The sequence below is a fragment of the Dromiciops gliroides genome, chromosome 2, assembly GCF_019393635.1.
Source record: "Dromiciops gliroides isolate mDroGli1 chromosome 2, mDroGli1.pri, whole genome shotgun sequence".
In the NCBI taxonomy this organism is placed as follows: Eukaryota; Metazoa; Chordata; class Mammalia; order Microbiotheria; family Microbiotheriidae; genus Dromiciops; species Dromiciops gliroides.
Window position 1 is genome coordinate 550,503,444 of NC_057862.1, and position 20,211 is coordinate 550,523,654.

The 20,211-nt window shown below is 37.9% G+C and overlaps 1 protein-coding gene across 1 annotated transcript in view; it reads left to right on the forward strand.

The window, feature by feature from the left end:
• The window catches only part of MERTK (MER proto-oncogene, tyrosine kinase), a 128,760-nt gene extending 109,453 nt beyond the window's left edge, over positions 1-19,307 (forward strand). Inside the window, 7 exon segments of the mRNA XM_043989625.1 lie at positions 1,874-1,954; positions 3,875-3,967; positions 7,121-7,239; positions 14,727-14,836; positions 15,406-15,565; positions 16,801-16,937; positions 18,140-19,307. Of these exon segments, the coding sequence (XP_043845560.1) occupies positions 1,874-1,954; positions 3,875-3,967; positions 7,121-7,239; positions 14,727-14,836; positions 15,406-15,565; positions 16,801-16,937; positions 18,140-18,656 (1,217 nt within the window). The 3' untranslated portion in view covers positions 18,657-19,307.
• Positions 19,308-20,211: the final 904 nt, after the last annotated feature.

Here is a 20,211-nt window from a genome sequence, read left to right on the forward strand (position 1 = left end):
CAGTCACTTCTAGCAAGTCACTTCTCAGACCCTCAGTTTCCTTATCTATAAAATGACAACTCTTTTTAGATCCTAATGCACTATAGAAATGTGCATTGTTGTTGTTTCTGGTGCCTTTCTACTTACTCCAGTAAGGACCAAACTGGCATATTAATAGAAAGGATATGGACGTGCTGAAACCTATCCAGAGGAGGTGACTTGTCATAAGAGTGCTTAGAACTGTTTTAAAGGGGGTCTGCTGAAATTTGTGATGTTTAAAATCTAACTGTGATGTCTAAAAAATCTAATGTGTGGTCACCTTAAATTAGAAGCTTTAGCACCAGTCTTTGGGCATTAAGCAATTATTAAAGCATACCAGGTATTCACGTGGAGTTCAGAAAGTTAAGAAAAGGCCTATTTAGCCTAGAATTCCAGTCTGGTTGAGCTCTTCCTCAAGTCCTCCACTACAGCCTGCTTCAACCACAAACTCCCTTAAACTGAGTGTTGAAGCTTTTTATAGGTCTGCAGCAGAAGCAGTCCTTACATACTGCTTCAAGTTGATTGGTAGGTGTCTTCCAAATCCATTGGTTCACTGGACTTGAAGGTGGTCTTAAGGGCCAGCCAGGTGTGGTTACAATCTAATTAACTTGAAGTAGGCTCCTCAGCAAAGTTAATCACTCTCACTTAATTCAATCAGTTTAGATTAATCTCCAGGTGGGCCTTTGAGTAACTGCCAAATCCCATTATTTTTTCACAAGTTACTGGGTATTTTTCAATGGCAGAAGGTTGGGAAGACTTGGGTGGGTTGAGAACACAGCAGATGTCTTTAGATATTTGAAAGAGATTTTCCAACAAGAAGGAAGGATTAGAAATATTATCCTTCACTCGAGAAGAGAACTCAGAATGAATGAGGGTAAATTATAGAGAGACCAATTTTGGCTCAGTCAAGGAAAGCACTTCCTGACAATTTATGAAATGTTAGAAAGTGGAATGGAATGTTTCAGGAATGTGTTCGAGCAAGGAGGACATTTTGTCAGGGATGTTGTGTGGAAGTATTAAAGCAGTAGAAGAGATCCATCTGTTGAGACAGCGAGCTAGACTAGATGACCTCAAAAATCCCTTTCAGCTCTGGGATTCTAGGATTCTATGTGATAAATAATTTACCATAAATTATTTGGAAGGACTTGGTGTATCCCTTTTCACTCCAGACGTAAGCCATCATTAATTTAATGGCATTCATCTGCAATACCCTTTTAATTTCTTAGATCAGTTATATTTAATAAACTAAGAGTCCAAATTAGATTGGATTAAAGGACTTGTTGTTGCCTTGATCATTCATCAGATGTTGAGCATCTTCCTTTACTGAAATAATGGTATTAAATTGTAATTTCCATAAAATGAGGAGACAATGAATTGATGACTATGTGAGCTCCTTGAGGGCAGGAACTCTCTTTTTATTATGGTTTTTTTTTTGGTGAGGCAATTGGGGTTAAGTGACTTGCCCAGGATCACACAGCTAGTAAGTGTTAAGTGTCTGAGGCCAGATTTGAACTTGGGTACTCCTGAATCCATGGCTGGTGCTCTATCTACTGTGCCACCTAGCTACCCCAGGAACTCTCTTTTGCCTCTTTCTGCATTCCCAGTGCTTAGTACAGTTCCTGGCACATAGTAGGCACTTAATAAATGACTGATCTCTAAGGTCCTTTCCAGCTCTTAACCCAATGGTCCTATGAGACATATACTGTGTATAGGCTAATGTAGTAACCTCTTCCTGCTATGCGTGTGTTAATGCTTTTAACCAATTTGGCAAAAAAATGACTTTGATGCTCTTAGGTCTCTTGTATTTGTGGAGTCATTTTGCACAGGGTTAATATAAACTTGTTTTGCTTTCTAGGAGAGTTTGGGTCTGTAGTGGAAGGAAATCTTAATAAACAAGATGGAACATCTCAGAAAGTAGCAGTAAAAACCATGAAGTGTAAGTTTCTGTTAGATAAATATAAATATTGTGGTATGGGGATTTTTTTTTGTCGTATGTATTGTGGGAATATGTTTGATGGGGAATCCAACCTTAGTTGATGAGGCACTCCTGGTCTGATCGCATAAGTAAAGAGTCTGCTTAGAAGAGGGGAGAAGGGTTATGGGGAAGTTCTGCTGTTGAGGGGAAGACTGAGAGGTGAGGAAAAAAATTTTCAGGTAGTCCTGACATTTCTTATGGGAAGAATTCTGGGTATGGCCCTTTCCCTGCCAGAAGTGTTTGGGTGCTTAGTCAGTCCCAGGATTAACCAGTCAATCAATGGTTTCAGCATCTTGGGATCAATATTCCAGTGCTTCAATGGATCCATGATCACATTTGTATGGGTTTCCCTGTACTGATTAAAACCAACCCATGCCTTTTTATCCTGTATGATTCTTACCCATGTCTTTCCATAAATCCTGCATTTTGATCTACCCAGCACAGTAGAGACCTTTTTCTGTGTCTTTCAATATTTTTTACGTACCATGATTATGTTATAATATTTCACATTAATAATAACTATTAAATAAAACTGTTAAATCTGTTGTGACTCTTGCAATGGGGCCACTATTAAAACCTTCACTCTTGTCTCTATTAATTCACAGCAAATGTTCTGTGGTATCTTTAATCAGAGTGGAAAGGTAAATTAGATTCTTTCAAAATAGGCCTCCAGTATTAATTGGGCATGAAAATCCAAACCAGAATGTAAGAGTAGCCTGTTGTGTCTATCTCTATATATTGCCTGGAAATTTATTACAATAAAAAGGAGTGATTTGTTTTATTAACTACTAGCAAAATTTGTTTCTGATTGTGGCCATTCACATAAACATGGACTGGGCCTGAAGCATATATTAATATCCCCTTTCCTTTTTTTTTTTTTTTATTTGGTGGGGCAAGTGGGGTTAAGTGAATTGCCCAGGGTCACACAGCTAGTAAGTATCAAGTGGCTGAGGCCAGATTTGAACTCAGGTCCTCCTGACTCCGGGGCCACTATCCACTGCGCCACCTAGCTGCCCCTCCCCTTTCCTTTTTATGATTTTTAGTTTAGATTTGTGAGTATACCCTCCATGTATTTGGCTGTAGGAACGCCACTGTATTCTTTTGCCCCTTGGTATAACTGAGGTTAGCAGAAGGAGCAGTGGGTAAAAGGAAGTAATAGACTATAGACAGAGCTGCTGAAAAATTTGTTTGCCATAACAACTTTGTGAATACCACTGCCAAATTGATTTAATTCCTGGAAATGAAAAGAAAAAGACAGATAGCTTTTAAAAAATTGAGCCTCTGGCCTCCTAAATAAGAAAATACTCCCTTGTTTAACTCAAAATTTTTGGAATCCTCTCCATCCTTTAAGACCTTACTCAAATGTTAGGTGTGCCATGAAGTTTTCTCTGATTTCCACCCCCTTCTTTGCCATCCCAAAGACAGAAGGACATGACCTTTCTTCTCTTGAAGCTTCCCAGAACATTTTACCTTTTTTATATATCTATCACATTTTATTTTGGGTTTATTTATCAATCAGAGATGGGATATGTTATAAAGGGGATTCTTTTTCAGGTTAGAACAGATGGCCACTGAGGTCCCTTCTGACCCTGAAAAAAAAGTCTGTGGAATAAAAAGTTTCTGTACTTTTACATATTTCTCATCTGCAAATAAATGGTAGGCTCTTGTGAGTAGGGTGTTATTGTCTTTTATATCTGTATCTAGCAGACATTCAACGAATATTCATTGAATTTATTGAATTACGTCTTTAACACAGACAAAACATAATAGCAACAAGTCAAAATGAATTTTTGCAGGTTAAAAAGTGCTTTTCCCCTCACCACCCCATCCTGTAACTATGTTAAAAACTTTGATCTTTTATCTTTTTCACCTCTTTTTCAGTGGACAACTTTTCTCAGAGTGAAATAGAAGAATTTCTCAGTGAAGCAGCATGCATGAAAGACTTTGACCACCCCAATGTCATCAGACTCCTAGGTATGCAGAACAGATGTTAGAAATGGGCCTGAAAAAGAAATAGTTCTATTAAAATAGAATCACTGAAAGTAAACTCAGATGAAGGTCTTCATTTTAACAAAACCTCAAAGCTTTCTCCCCTCTAACATTCTCTTGAGCTTTACTTTGTGGATATTTGAAGGCAGTGACCAGATCATTTGTGTGTTCCCCCTTTAGATTGTGAACTCCTTGAGGGTAGGGACTATCTTTTACCCCTTTTTTAACCCTTAGAGCTTAGCACAGTACCTGGCACATAGTAGGTGCTTAATAATTGTTTATTGATTAATTGGTATTGTGTACAGTATAGGACACAATGAGTTTTAAGTATATTCCTCACTCACTCTCTGAGTTCCTCAAACTTAGTTTTTCTTGCTTCGGGCTTCCTTACTACCATTATCTTCCCATTAATCTATATCTTTGTTCTCTGCTTTTGATCACTCTTGTATTTCTGTGTCTCACTCTCTTCTTTTGCTTATCTCAGATCTCCCGGGTCTCTTTATGGCACACTTACCCTCCTGCTGCATCTTATTCTGACAGTAATAATGGTCTTGAACTCTACCTCCTTGGAGGGTTTGTTTTCTTATGTGAAACGCTGAAGAAGCATCCACCTCCTGAAAATAGACTAATCTAATACTGCTAGAGGTTAGTTTTCTACTACTGGGGACTTTTATCGTATTTTGCTGGTGATGGAATTTGGACCTTCAAGTCAGCATCCTGCACAGGATCAGCACAGTTGGGCACCAAAGTGGGTACCCTGGATTGGGGGTTTTACTTCTAGGCCCAATTCTGCCACTGATGTTCTGCATCATCAGCTTGGATATGGTTTCTCCACATTATGGGTTTTTCTCTTTCCCCAAAATAGCACATATCCTATGTACCATAGAAAAAGTGTGAGAGGAAATCAGATGCTGTCAGCAGAGCATTTGGGAACAAAATAGTGAATAGATGGAAAGTGTTATAACAGTGCATATTTTCTGTATTACTTTTTGGTTTACAGAGCACTCTTCTCACAACTCTGTGAGGTAGGCAGAGGGAATGTTATTATCTCCACATTACAGCTGAGGAGCTGAGACTCAAGGAGGCTTAAGTACCCATGATTAAAGAGCTATGGTTTGTCAGAACCGGGGCTCAGACTCAGATCTTCTGAGTTTAAGTGTGGGTTCTTTGAGCCACACTAAGCTGTTTTCCCCCACTTTACCCAAGCATGGTCAAATCTAAATTATACCTGTTGAGGGAAAGGGACAGGAGTTCAGATTGTTTCCAGCTAAAGTAGTGCACATTATTCATCTTTAGGAGTCTCTTCCTCTTGTAAGATTTACCTTTCTTCCTTAAATGGGTGGGAAAACTAATGATCGTGTCCTAAATACACACAATCTGAGAAATCAGTAGAGGCGATCTGTGCTAGGTGACTGGGAGGAGCTGGCCCACTATGGAAATTTAGCCACGAATAATCCACAACATAATTCACTAAGAGTTGGAGCAATTACTACTTTTAGGAACTTGTAATTATTCAAACTGTAGATAAGTGACTATTGAAGCCAGAGACATCCCCTTAAAAACAAAGGCATATTGAAAACATTTAGTTGTATCTCCCTTGTTCTGTGTTCTTGGGCTTCACAAGACAGAAGCATCCAATTTACTCTTTTAGTAAAACATAATGAATTTGTCTTGTGCGTGGGTTCTTTTCTGAAAAAAAAAAAAAGATGAAATTTGGGTCAGAAAGTATAAGAATGACTACTCCAAGAGAAAATGATTCTGTGGTAACAGCTGGGAATTGACAGCTTCCCCATGGGCAGTTTTCTGTATTGTTGAATTTCTTTAGACTGTGCTAGGAAGTAATGGAGAAAAGTGTTTTCTATGACTGGAAATACCAGCTCCACCTGTTGAAACAGTATTTGATTCCATTTGGACATTTAAAAATATGTCCAAATCATGTTTCATGCTTAAAAACTGCTATTTATCAATAGTTACCCACTAAAGACAACAGTCAGTATAGTTGAAAGGGCACTAAATTCAGATTCTGAAGGTCAAAGTTTGAATTTTGGCTCTGCAATTTCTTTTCTGTGTGATCTTGGGCAAGTCACTTAACCACTCCAGCGTCCCCACTTTCCTTCTCTGTAATACTTAACTCATTGGGTTGTTGGGATAAATTAAAATAATGCATATAAAACCACTTGTAAACTGTAAATATATTGTAGAAACAGCAACTTATTTTTATTATTGATTTGTCATAACCTTATTACCATACTCTTAGCAATATCAAAGTGTTTATAAGAGAGCCTTAATAATATTTCTTATTAGGAGATCGTGGTATAGCCTAACCGTTTTTACAACGAGACTTTCCTTTATGTAGCATTTAAATTTCATGGGTACAATATAATGCACAATCTACCTATGTTCTTTTATTCATAGCCATGCCTTTGTGATGTACTTTTCATTCAGTTAATAATTTTTGATTACATGAAACCAAGACATCAGTGAAAACTGCATGTCATTATGCAACACAATCATCATACTAATTTATGTTGAGAAGTGTGACATAGTAGATTGAATGCTGTCTTGGAATCAGGAAGTCCTCAGTTCAAATCTTTCCAATGGTTACCTGCTAGTTATGTGACCATGAACAAATTACCTTTCTAAGTCTCAGTTCCTTCATCTGTAAGATGGGGATTAATAATACCTTACAGGATTGATGTGTCAGTCAATTGACAAGCATTCTTTTAAGCATTTACTATGTGCCAGGCAAAATGCTAAATGCTGGGAATATAAAGATGAGATCATGCATATAAACTGCTTTGCAAACTTTTTAACACTATATAAGTGCCATTTATCATTATATTGATAGTAGTACATTTCTATAAGATTCCCTGCACTCTACATGACAATCTTGTTTATCAATTCATTTTAGATAGATAGATAGATAGATGGCAGTAATATGGAAATTTTACAAAAGCACCAGATGGTCTTTTTTTCTATTCTACTAATGGAATTTATGTCCTGTGAGCCCTTTCATGGGATTGTTAGCAGGGAAACATGGTTTTACTCAGGCAATTATTCCTCCAGTATTTTTTTTCCTAAGGTTGTATAACAAAGGTGGGTTCTATAATATTAATTCATCTTTTTTTAAAATTATAGGTGTATGTTTAGAAATGAGTTCTCAACGCATTCCAAAGCCAATGGTTATTCTACCCTTCATGAAATATGGTGATTTGCATACTTATCTGCTTTACTCAAGATTGGAAACAGGACCAAAGGTAATTATCATATCTATGGTCATTTAACCAACAACATAGTTCCTAAAATAGTCTCTCTATTCCTGGCCAGGAGCCTCTGATTCCTATATTTCAAGCTGAAATTCAGATACTGTTGTTAGACACCATCTTCTTAACTTAATGAAAGTTTCTATGAGCGGTCATGAAAGCTTATTATCCTCTGCTTCTAACTGTTGAGGTTAAGAGAGTATTTTGCCAGGCTGAGATGAGTGTTTCATATATTCAAAACTTCAGTTAAGCCAGTGTAACAATAATAATGATAATGATGGTGATAGCTGGATTTACATAGTGCTTTAAGGTTTGCAAAATACTTTACAATATTAGTACATTTTATCTTCACAGCAATCCTGGAAGGTAGGTACTATTATTAGTTCCATTTTACAAATGAGGAAACTGAGGCAAATAGAGACTAAGTGACTTGTCCTTGGTCACAGGGTAGTAAATGTTGGAGGCAGGATTTGAACTCAGGATTTTTGGATTCTGTGTTCAGAGCTCTATTCATTGTGCCTCCAAGCAAGTGGCAAATGACAGTCAACTTAATACTCTTAACTCTTACCTTTTATATCTTCCCAAGAAAAGTCACATTCCTTTCTTTTTTTCTTGGTTATAACCTCAGGACTAATGAGATAATTCTTCTATTTTCCCCCAAAATTTATTTTACATCTTTAAACCACACAAGACCTTAGATAAATATAGGAAATACTACTAGATCCTAGAACCTATGAATATATATTATTGAGAGTTTCTTCTGTGAAGTAAAGCATACTGGAACCAAGTGAAAAGTTCTTAGTCAAGTGACATTCTCTTGTTAATAGCCATGGTTCTTTGGCCCATCTAGATTTGGGTTTTTTTGTGAGGAAAGCGCTTCCTTCCAGGAAGTGGAGAGTAAATAAAATAATACACCCAGAGTCAATTCTTCTGAACGCAAACCTGACGTTTCCAGTTTTCTGCTGGAAGTATCCATCTGTGTAGTACTGCTGGTAACCCAAATTCAACATGTCTCAAAGTGAGTCCATCATCCAATCCCCCCCAAATCCACTCTTACCTATTTCTGTTGATGATGATTGGGTTCCTCTGCATCCCACTTCCCCAGGCTTGAAACTCCAGGGTTGTTTTTGATTCTTCTTCATTCTTCCTTACTCATTCATCTAGTTGGCTTTAAGCTTCTGCTTCACCAGTATAAATACCATCTGTCCTATATTCTTCACTCACATGGCTACCACTGTAGATTGGGCCTGCCTGATCACTTAGCTTTATCATTGTAATAGCCTTTTAAAGGGTTTACAGCTTCCATTTTCTCCTTTCTTTTTTTTTTTTTGTTGTTTTGTGTGTGTGTGTGTGTGTGTGAGGCAATTGGGGTTAAGTGACTTGCCCAGAGTCACACAGCTATTAAGTGTTAAGTGTCTGAGGCCGAATTTGAACTCAGGTCCTCCTGAATCCAGAGCTAGTGCTTTATCCACTGCACCACCTAGCTGCCCCTCCTTTCTTTAATCTACCCTTCACACAGCTAAAATACTCTTCCTGATACACAGATGTGGAGAGGCAACATGGCAGAGTGAATTGAGAGACAGCCTTGGAATTAGGATGACTTGGATTCAGGTCCTGTCTTTCAAATGTACTGGTTGTGTTGGCCCTGAATAAATTACTTAAATTCTCAGGGTGTCAGGCAGTTTTCTAAGACTGTAAATTCCAAAGAAAGTGTTGATTGGCACTGGTTGAAAGAGGTCCCTAACTGGGCATTCCCTATACCGATTAAGTCAGTTTTTTTAAAAGTGTACGTCTAAGGAAGGAAGAATGATGTAAAAAAAAAGCATTGGACTCGGAGTCAGGTTGTTGAGAGTAGGTCTTGTTTCATTTTTTGTATTTGTATCTCTATCCCGTAGCATTGTACTAGCACATAGCAGGTTCTTCATAAATGTTTATTGATTGCTTGATGGAGTTTAAACCTTGGTTATGAAATTTACTAGTTCTGTAACCTTATTCAAGGCATTTAATTTTGCTGTAAAGAGGGAATAATAATACTTATAAAACCTAACTCATAGAGTTTTGTGAGGAAAGAGCTTTATAAACTCTAAACTGTTAAGTAAATGTGAATTATTTTTTGTGTGACTTTGGTTAAATCATAAGCTTTCTGGGCTTCAGTTTTTGTTTTTTTGTTTTTGGGGTTTTTTTTGCAGGGCAATGGGGGTTAAGTGACTTGCCCAGGGTCACACGGCTAGTGTCAAGTGTCTGAAGCTGGATTTTAACTCAGGTACTCCTTAATCCAAGGTTGGTGCTTTATCTACTGCGCCACCTAGCTGCCCCTGGGCTTCAGTTTTTAATCTCAGTAAAATGAAGAGGAGACAATCTCTGGAGTCTCCTCCAACTTGAAATCATGATCTTATGTCATGCCCCTCCTCTGAAACCTGTGCTTTCCAGTTGCCTACAGGATGTGAGATCCATTAGGGCAAGGACTTTTTTCATTTCTGTCTTTATATTCCCAGGTACCAGAACAAGGTATTAACCAGAGAAGGCACTTAGGAAATGATTGTTGAATTGGATAGAGCTAATTTGATTTGGATAGTCCTAATGCATGAGAAGGTAGAATAGATACTAGTTTTATTATATTACTACAAAATTCTCTGATAATCAATAAATCCTGTCGCCTTCATTCTAATATATCAATCAAGAAATATTTATCAAACATCTACTATGTGTTTGACACAATTAATTCTGTGAGCATATATGTGGAAAAATTCCAAAACCATCTTAGCTACCTCCCATATTTGTGACCCAGAAAATAGGACTAGCTTAGGAAGTGATGAGAAAAGTCTTCTTTACTTATGATTAAATCACTGTCATCTCTTGTCCATACATATACTGAAAACAAGGAGTCTGGGAAGTTTAGAAGGGAGTTCTGAAGCCTGACTGTCTGGCAGACTCAAGCCAGCACATCATTGTTGACAAATAAGGATGGCTTGTGCCATTGGTCCTTTTCCCTTGCCGAATTCTGTAATTCAAACCAATGACCTCATTGGTACAGGACAAAAAGACCACTTTGGAAAAGTCATATAACAACATTTTTAAAGCTTCCTTTGCTTTCTAATTTATAGGGACAGATTCAACAGGATCAGATTCATTTCTGTCCTTTGACACAAAGAGACAAAGTTGAATGAAATTCTAGAAATTCCTGAGCTAATATAGGAAGTGTAGGTTGTGGAGAAAACCAAGCAGTATCAAATACAACAAACCTACAAAACCCCAGTAAACTCATAACTTCATCAGTGTGAAGATCTCTCTGACAGTACAGTTTGCAACCCATCCATGCCTTCTCATTCCCTGAGACTCTTTGAATATCCTTCCTAAGTCTTTGCTAGGGCAGCTAGGTGGCACAATGGACAGAGGAGTGCCAGGCCTGGAGTCAGAAAGACTAATCTTCTTGAGTTCAGATCTGACCTCAGATACTAACTGTGTGATCCTGGGTAAGTCATTTAACCTTGTTTACCTCAGTTCCTCATCTGTTAAATGAGCTGGAGAAGGAAATGGCAAACAGCACCAGTATCTCTGCCAAAAACAAACAAAAAACCCCACCCCCCCAAAAAAACAAAAAACAAACCCATGACAAAAATGGTATTATGAGAAGTCAAATAGTACTGAAAAATGGCTGAAAAGTCCTTGCAGCTAGCATTTGCACTAGATTTGCTGCAACTTGAGCCCCTGGTATTTACCATGTTGGCATTTGAAGTTCTAAATGTATTGTAGTGCACTAATCTGTGGTTTTACAAGAATACTCTGTTACCTCCCACAGTAAAATATCCCTCTTCCTCCATCTTGCTGGAAGCATTCCTTTAGGTCTTTTAGCCATGGGTAGGTACAACAGTGCAGTAGTTATACACAGGCTGTATTTCTGTTATCCCTTGTTCTTGCTAGAAGGTAGACATCTTAACATTGTTGTTTTGTAGTTTCTCAAGAATTATTATTATTTGAGGCTACATTTATGATTACTTTGAAAAGATGTTAAGTGAGTAAAGAGTAAGATATAAAAGATATTACATAGCCATAAAGAGAAAGCACACACTTTCTGAATTTCTGGTTTGTTTGTTTTGGGTTTTTTTTTTTGCTGTTTACATCTGATCATCAAAATTAACCTTTAGGAAATTAAATGCCAAAGTTACCCACTATAAATGAAAAAGACATTTATTTCTAATTAGTTTGCAATTTTCTAGCAACCCTGTTGCACGCGAATAGATTAAAATTGAAAGTAATTTATAATAGATACAATGTGTGGCTAGTAAGTAAAATCGTTCAGCTGAGTCTGGTTTCGTGGGGAAAGTACTAGCAAACATGTTCCATGGAAAGGAAAGTCATGGAAAGTGAAGCTCCCCAGGGAGTATGTGGGTCACACATTATTAACCCTAGGATGGCTGGATGTTTTTTAATATGGATTCATTTCATTTCGCTTCAAGTCATCCCTTGGGCAATTCAGTAAATCCTCTGTTTCTAAGTAGAAAGTTTTATTTAAATCAGCATCTGAAGAACCATACCATACAAATCTTACATATGTTTTATAAAGATGAGAGATTCATCATAGTTGTAGTTATCTCTAGGGAAACAGACAATCATAGCATTTTAGAACTGGAAGAGAACTTAGATTTCCATCTTTGCCAAGCCCCTGATTAATGGGATTTCTATAACACAGCTAAAAGACTGAATTGTAAAACATAATATTAGGATTGGGGAGTGGGCATGGTTGGGGGAGATTGAAAATAAATAACCCTTTTATGTGTGTGCATCAAAGTAACTTATTCATATGTGGGTCGCTATGTTTGGGGAAACTACTTGATATTGTAGCATATTTGTGTCTTATGCATCATCCAGTGGCTAGCCAGCCTGTTAGTAATCATCTTCTCTATACTTAGTAAGGCTAGTCATTGGAAAGCAGACCTAGTCTGTCCCTGGCACTATACTCAGAAATATTTCCACAGTGCTAAAAACCTGCCAGAGCTTGTGTTCTACTGGCCTAGTCTTTGAGACAGAAGCCAGATCACCTCCAGGCCACAATGAGGCAGCAGAATAGGACTTTTCTTGACATTACACACACACCGACACACGACTGAAAATAAGTTTCTGGATGTTTTTAGAGTGCCTGATATATATTAGGAACATAGAAATATGCATATATATACATACACACATACATACACACACACATACATACATACACACATACATACATGCATAATACAAGAAAAGTCAGAAATACTTAATAACTCCTTTATTTTTTGTTTTTAATTTACAATACCATACCATAGCCTCATATACAGTATATATAGGAAATGAATTTATATTATATGAAAAATAAAATCATCAATGGTGAAAAATAAAGAAAAAATAATTTTCAAAAAGTCATTAAAACATCAGATCCTTTTGTGACTTTTGACCCACTCTGTATAAATATATTTGTGTGTATGTATGTATATATGTGTTTGTATTTATGTGTGTATAGATATACAATGTATTATAAATATAAATTATGATATAATATATACATATGTTATAAATGTATGATCACATGTCATATAATCATATATTATAAATATGTATTTATAAATGTTTGATAATGGCAGCATGTCTTAATATAAAAAATCCTAAAAGAAAAGTTCATTTGTTTGACCCACAGAACCTGGAGATAGTATTTTTATTCAACAGGCTGTCACTTGACTCAAAATAAGTTTCTGGATGTTTTTTAGAGTGCCTGATATATACTGGGAATATAGAAATTAATCCATTTTTTTTAAAAATTAGTACGTAATAGGTGTTTTTTTTTAGTGAGGCAATTGGGGTTAAGTGACTTGCCCAGGGTCACACAGCTAGTAAGTGTTAAGTGTCTGAGGCCGGATTCGAACTCAGGTACTCCTGACTCCAGGGCTGGTGCTCTATCCACTGCGCCACCTAGCTGCCCCCCATAATAGGTGTTTTAACTTTTTTTCCCCTTGGATTCCTAATGCTAGTTTCTGGTAGCAACATTTTACCATTTTCTCTGTGGTTAGAGAGAGACTCTATTTTTCAGGACATTTTAAAGCAAAACTAAAAGTCATGTGGTTTCCAGACACATATAGTTAATTGGAAACAGTGATGTGGTTAAGGTTCTCTGACTAGGGAACATCAGATAGGATTCCTAGGAAGCCAGGAACTTCAAACTGGACAAATAATGAATTCCATTGTGCATTCTACCCGCATTCTCTTTCTGCTAGCTATTTGGTTACACAGTGACAATGCTATTTTGCCTTTCTAGTTTATAAAAAGAAAACCAAGTGGATATTTACTATGTCTTAATGATGACATGAAAACATTTGGGTTGTTTTTTTTTTAAACAAAGATATCTTGAGTTTGTTGTTCTGTTTTTCTTAAGAAGTTTTATTTATGAATGATCTCATTAGTAAGGAAATTAAGTCTATCCTTTCAGTTATCACACTTTTTTTTTTTTTTTTGCAGGGCAATGAGGGTTAAGTGACTTGCCCAGGGTCACACAGCTAGTTAAGTGTCAAGTGTCTGAGGCCAGATTTGAATTCAGGGAGTCCTGAATCCAGGGCCGGTGCTTTATCCACTGTGCCACCTAGCTGCACCCTAGTTATCACACTTTTAAAAAACACCAAGGTGCAGCTAGGTGGCACAGTGGATAAAGTACCGGCCCTGGATTCAGAAGGACCTGAGTTCAAATCCGGCCTCAGACACTTGACACTGTAAGGGGCTAAAATTCTAGCTAGTCTGTCTAAAATAGTTAATGAGTGGTCGCCAATAAAGTATAAACTTTAGCAAGAGTTAGACTTTTTTTTTTAAGTGAGGCAATTGGGGTTAAGTGACTTGCCCAGGGTCACACAGCTAGTAAGTGTTAAGTGTCTGAGGCCGGATTTGAACTCAGGTACTCCTGACTCCAGGGCCGGTGCTCTATCCACTGTGCCATCTAGCTGCCCCAAGAGTTAGACTTATAAGCATTTATTAAGGAGAATAAGGAGAATAAGAATTTGGTGAAGAGAAAGAGAAAGGCCTAGATTCATCTATCTATTAAAGGGAGAGAGCATTTCTAGCTCCCTTCTCCACCCAAGTCCTGAGGAAAGAGCGCGAGAGAGCCAGCCTTGCCCCCACTTCCTCCCACAAGCAAACGTCACTTCCTGACACCAAAGAAAAGCTGCATGGTCTTGCCCTCAGAGGCCTTCTCCTCATGGTGGAGCTTTCCAACAGTAAGTGTCCAGCAGGTGACATTATTCCAATCGTTACAACACTTACTAGCTGTGTGACCCTGGGCAAGTCACTTAACCCTCATTGCTTCGCCAAAAAAACAAAACAAAACAAAACACACAAAAAAGATGCACATGCTAACCTTTATTTAGGCAGAACTATGAAAGTTCGGGGAGAGGGGTGTTTCACTTGTGTCTTAATGATAAACAAATCTTTGATATTTCTTAATTCTTTATTTCTTGTTCCCTCAGCATGTACCCCTGCAGACCCTACTGAAATTCATGGTGGATATTGCATTGGGAATGGAGTATCTGAGCAACAGGCATTTTCTTCATCGAGACCTAGCTGCCCGAAATTGCATGTAAGAATCCAGTGCCATCTTCATCTTTTACACTTGTCATCCTTCTTTATGATTCCTCTGTCACAACAGGAGAGGAAATGATGATTCATTCCACTTTAAAGGTTGTTGGAAGGGGAAAAAATCAGTATGCAGGGAAAGATAGATGTTTTGTGTTTAGAGAGTAAACAGTACAGGTTAAGTTTTGTCTAAAAGCTGGGTTTTTTTGTTTTTGGTTTTGTTTTTTTGCGGGGCAATTGGGGTTAAGTGACTTGCCCAGGGTCACACAGCTAGTAAGTGTTAAGTGTCTGAGGCCGGATTTGAACTCAGGTACTCCTGAATCCAGGGCCGGTGCTCTATCCACTGCGCCATCTAGCTGCCCCTAAGAGCTGGTTTTTAATAGAATTGCGGCATCTTAGAGTTAGAAAGGATTGCAGGGATCATTCCAACCCATCCCTAAACAGTATTTGTGAAATCGTCATAGAACGAGGTCCTTCACACCTTGCTCTTCATGATTTATCATCTGTGTTTTTTATACAAATAAGTTAGTATTTTGACTCTGTTGCTATTAAAATGAAACTTTCTGCCCTTAGGTTGCGGGATGATATGACTGTGTGTGTAGCTGACTTTGGTCTCTCTAAGAAAATTTACAGTGGTGATTATTACCGTCAAGGTCGTATAGCCAAGATGCCTGTGAAGTGGATTGCCATAGAGAGTCTTGCAGATCGTGTCTACACAAGCAAAAGTGATGTGGTATGTAGGAATTACTGAAAAAGCAGCCAAAATGATGATAATGATAAGTATGAAAAAAGAAAGGTCAAGCAGACTCTTTTTACTATTTCAAGTAATTAAAGACTTGGGAATGTGCTTTGATCTTTCCTTCATGATACTATTAGATATTTTAGTTCACAGAAAAAGAGGGCAGCTTGTCATAAAGTCAAGGACTTGGAGTCAGAAAGAATTCGGTTCAGATCTTGCCTCTGACGCTTACTAGTTGTTTGACCCTAAACAAGTCACCTAACTTCTTGGAGACTCAGGACTATTGTGAGGATCAAATGAGATAATAGATGGAAAAGAGTTGGCAGACTCTAAAGCACTATATAAATGTGAAGTGGCATAGTAGATAGCACTGAACGTGGAATCAGGAAGACCTGAGTTCAAATCCAACCTTAGACACTTACTAGCTATGTGAGCCTGAGTGGTCACATAACTGCTATCTGCCTCAGTTTCCTCAACTGTAAAATGGGGATAATTTGTGTAATTCTCAGGGTTGTTCGGATGATCCAATGAAATAATATTTGTAAAAGCATTTAGTACAGTAACCAGAACATAGTAGACACTTAATATTTATTCCCTCATTCCTGTATTATAATCTGGCATTCATGAGACCCGAACTTCTTCACTTCAATCACTGACTCTTTATGAACTTAGATATGTCACTTAAAATAAAAAGGTGGGGGCAGCTATGTGGCACAATGGATAAAGCACTGGTGCTGGATTCAGGAGGACCTGAGTTCAAATCCAGCCTCAGACACTTGGCACTTACTAGCTGTGTGACCCTGCGCAAGTCACTTAACCCTCATTGCCCCAAAAAAGAAAGGAAGAAAGAAAGAAAGAAAAAAGAAAGTAGCCTATATCCACATCACCAGTACAACTCCAACTTCATTTTCATATGATTAAGCTTTCTGAGAAAAATCAGAAGATGGGAGTTGACAATAACAATGAAAGAAGGCCATAAACAAAACGTTTCTGGATGAACTGCTTCTGTATTTTTCCTTGCGAAGTTCCCTGAAACAGCTTTATTAAAATTAGTGAGTGGTGAAAGTAACACCGTGTTATTTCCATGTTGTGGGAGCATAACATCCTAGACATAATTATCAGCATTGTGCATGATCTTCATGTACTACAGGAAAATGACCTTTTCTGATGAAAAGAGTCATTCAGTCTTTCTCGAAATGACATTCTAATTTGCCGTTGTTTCATTGTAGTGGGCCTTTGGAGTAACCATGTGGGAAATAGCCACCCGAGGGATGACTCCATATCCTGGGGTGCAGAACCATGAGATCTATGACTATCTCGTTCATGGACACCGACTAAAGCAGCCTGATGACTGTTTGGATGAACTGTGAGTACAGCTTCTCTTTATTATCTCATGTTTCTGCTATTGTCTTGAAAGTATTATGGATGATACTATAAGTTCTTTGAGACTAGCAATTGGGTCATCTTTGTCTTTTTCATTGACATGCAGTGCTTTGCACATGGTAGACAGTCCATATGTGTTTGCTTATTAATTGGCTAGCAGAGTCAGCCAGAACTTGAAGTTAGGGAGGTAGTTAGCTGCTTAGGGTGGCAAGACTTTGTGGTGGATGTGGGTGGGACTCAATGAGGAGCATTTAAAAATTCTCATTTTTATAAATGCATATAGTTTAATGCCAAAATATTCCAATCCCCAAGGCACGTGAATAGTTGGTTTGGGGGTGGATGGTGGGTAAGTTGAGTGACATGTATTAGAGTGAAGGTTCAAAGCACCTGGTAAATAATTAGCACATGCCAATGGATTTGTTATGTCACTGATGTGGGTAGCTCTTCCAGTGATGCAGATCACAACCCATCCATTCCATGTATTCTATATAAATCTTGCTTGTGTCCTCTCCTATATCCTCTTAGAGGGCCAGTCTACCCAAAAAGCTAACAGCCTTTCTTTTAGCCTTTTAACATTATGCAAGTATCAATGCAACATGCTATCTAGTTATCTTTTTCTCTTGCACTCACTACATGGCCAGCTCCTTTGCTGGTCATTTATTTCTCAGATTTGTGTATGTGTGCTGCACAGTTAATAGATGGAACCCACCATTATTTCATCCTGATTCTGTATAAGAGGTGGGATTTGAACCCAGATCTTTCCGTAGTAAAGGCCTGTTCTCTACCTGCTACTACACTCAGCTTCTCAAAGAGAACTTTCAAGAATGAATAGAGGGCAGCTAGGTGGCCCAGTGGATAGAGCACTGGCCCTGGATTCAGAAGGACCTGAGTTCAAATCCAGATTCAGACACTTAACACTAGCTGTGTGACGCTGGGCAAGTCATTTAACCCCAATTGCCTCACCAAAAAAAAAAAAAGAAAAAAGAATGAATAGAATTTCAACAGAGGGAGAAGGGAAAAGGTGGCATTCTTGCAGGAGAAAATAGCATGAGAAAGAACACACCACTGGAAAGCCAGAGACATACAAGAATATTGGGAGTTAGTTTGTATGGGGGCTTTACTGATCAGCCTAATATTAACAAACTATAAAGTTTGATAACATTAATATAATTTTTTAAACTGTAGGTATGAAGTAATGTGTTCTTGCTGGAGAGTTAATCCCTTGGACCGACCTACCTTCTCAGAGTTAAAACTCAGACTGGAAAAGCTCTTGGAAAGTTTGCTTGATGGTCAGGAAAAAGCAGATGTAATTTACATCAATACACGGCTGTTGGAGGATTATGAAGGAATGGTAGAGGACCCTGTGTTCACTCAGTTGGACATGGACATTGATCCCAATTATATCCTCGCCTCTTGTTCTCCCAAGCCTGACTCCAGTGTGGTCACAGTAGAAGTACATGATAATCATCTCAATGAAGAAAGATATATCCTGAATGGATTGAGTGAAGAATGGGAAGCTCTTGCTTTGACTGCTCCCACATCAGTGACTCCTGAACAAATGAATACAGTTTTATTGGAGGACAAAGTTTTGAGGAATGGGGCAACATGGTCACAGTCTAGCACTCTGCCCATGGGTAGCACATTACATGATCAGCTGTTGTATGCAGATGATTCCTCAGAAGATTCTGAGGTTCTGATGTGAAAGAGGAATGGCGGCTAGACTTGAAGGGAATGATGTGGTTCTGGATGAGAAAGATCTACAACTGATTTATTCTCTGGGATATTTGTCTTTCATCGAGTAAGCGGTCTAGCTGCAAAGTGCCATTTGGATGTTGACCAGTTAAGGGGCTATTAAAATGCATAATATATATTTGTATAAAGAAATATATGTGTATAGAAAGAGAGGCAAAGAGATTATATTTTATTAAAAGATAATCTATTTTATTTCACCATCTCTTGTAGATATGAAAATTTAGGTTTAAATAGTTTCATCTTGCCCACAGTTTTTTCTTGTTCACATCATGTAAAAAAGTTTTAAAGAGAGGCTGTTACTGTTTTCCTTTTTTTATAAATTAATAATGAATAAATTTGTACAGTGAAATTTTAACCTTGATTGAGTTTTCTTCTGCTCTTTATAAAACAATTTCTTCACATTAATCATGAAGTTGACAGTGTGTTCCTGCCTCTTCCCTGAATTGCCCTTCTTGGTCTGAATTGGTGTATTATTTTGTTCTATAGATTCTGACTCTCCTTCCTTGTGGCAGGGATGGGGAAGACTGCTAGGTTAGACTATTTTATCCTTTGCTAGATGTTCTCACCATACCTGATGTTTTTGCTTAAGCATTCGTCACAAAGGAGGACGCAATCTGGAAAGAGGTAGGCTTGAAATGGCTACTGTAAAGACAAATGGTATCAATAAACAGTTTTGTTGAAGGAGAACTCTTCTTACTTTATCCCTGGCTTCCTTGTTTACTCTTCTAGTGACTCAGTCCTTAGACCTAGCTGAGATAACCTGGATACTAATCTCTTATTGGCATATCTTTGTTGTTGTTCAGTCATTTAAATTTGATCCCATTTGGGGTTTTCTTAGCAAAGATACTGGTTCACCATTTCCTTCTCCAGCTCATTTTACAGATCAGGAAACCGAGGCAAACAGGGTTAAGTGACTTGCCAAGAGTCACACAGCTACTAAGTGTTGGAGGCCAGATTTGAACTCAAGAAAATGAGTCTTCTACTCCAGGCCCAATGATCTATCTACTGCACAACCTAGCTGCCTAATATTGGCATATCTCCTTCCCCCTAAATCCTCTTCCATCTTTTCAGGGAGATGGGAGTTTAGAGGAAGGGATACAGGAATGCAACAAACAATATTGTTTCATTTATAAATAATAGTTCAATAACAAATTCAAATCAAGGCATATTTATTAAGCATCCACCTTTTTCAAGACAGTTCACGGTTTGGGAATATAAAAATAGGCAGTTTCTGCCCTCAAAGAGCTTCTAATCTACTGGTAGAGATGGTGCTACACAAATATATCTGATAGAAATTAGAATTCAATGAATGCATCAGAGGTATATAAGCAAACTACTGTATTATTATTCATCACTGAATGAAGGACATATTATTTCTGGCTGGTGTGGGAGTAGATCAAGGGAAGCTTCTTGAACACAAGATTTTGTGATATATTTTTTGTATTAAACAGAATCTTGGCAGGATCAATTATTTCATACTATTTAGAGCTGGAAGCAATCTTAGG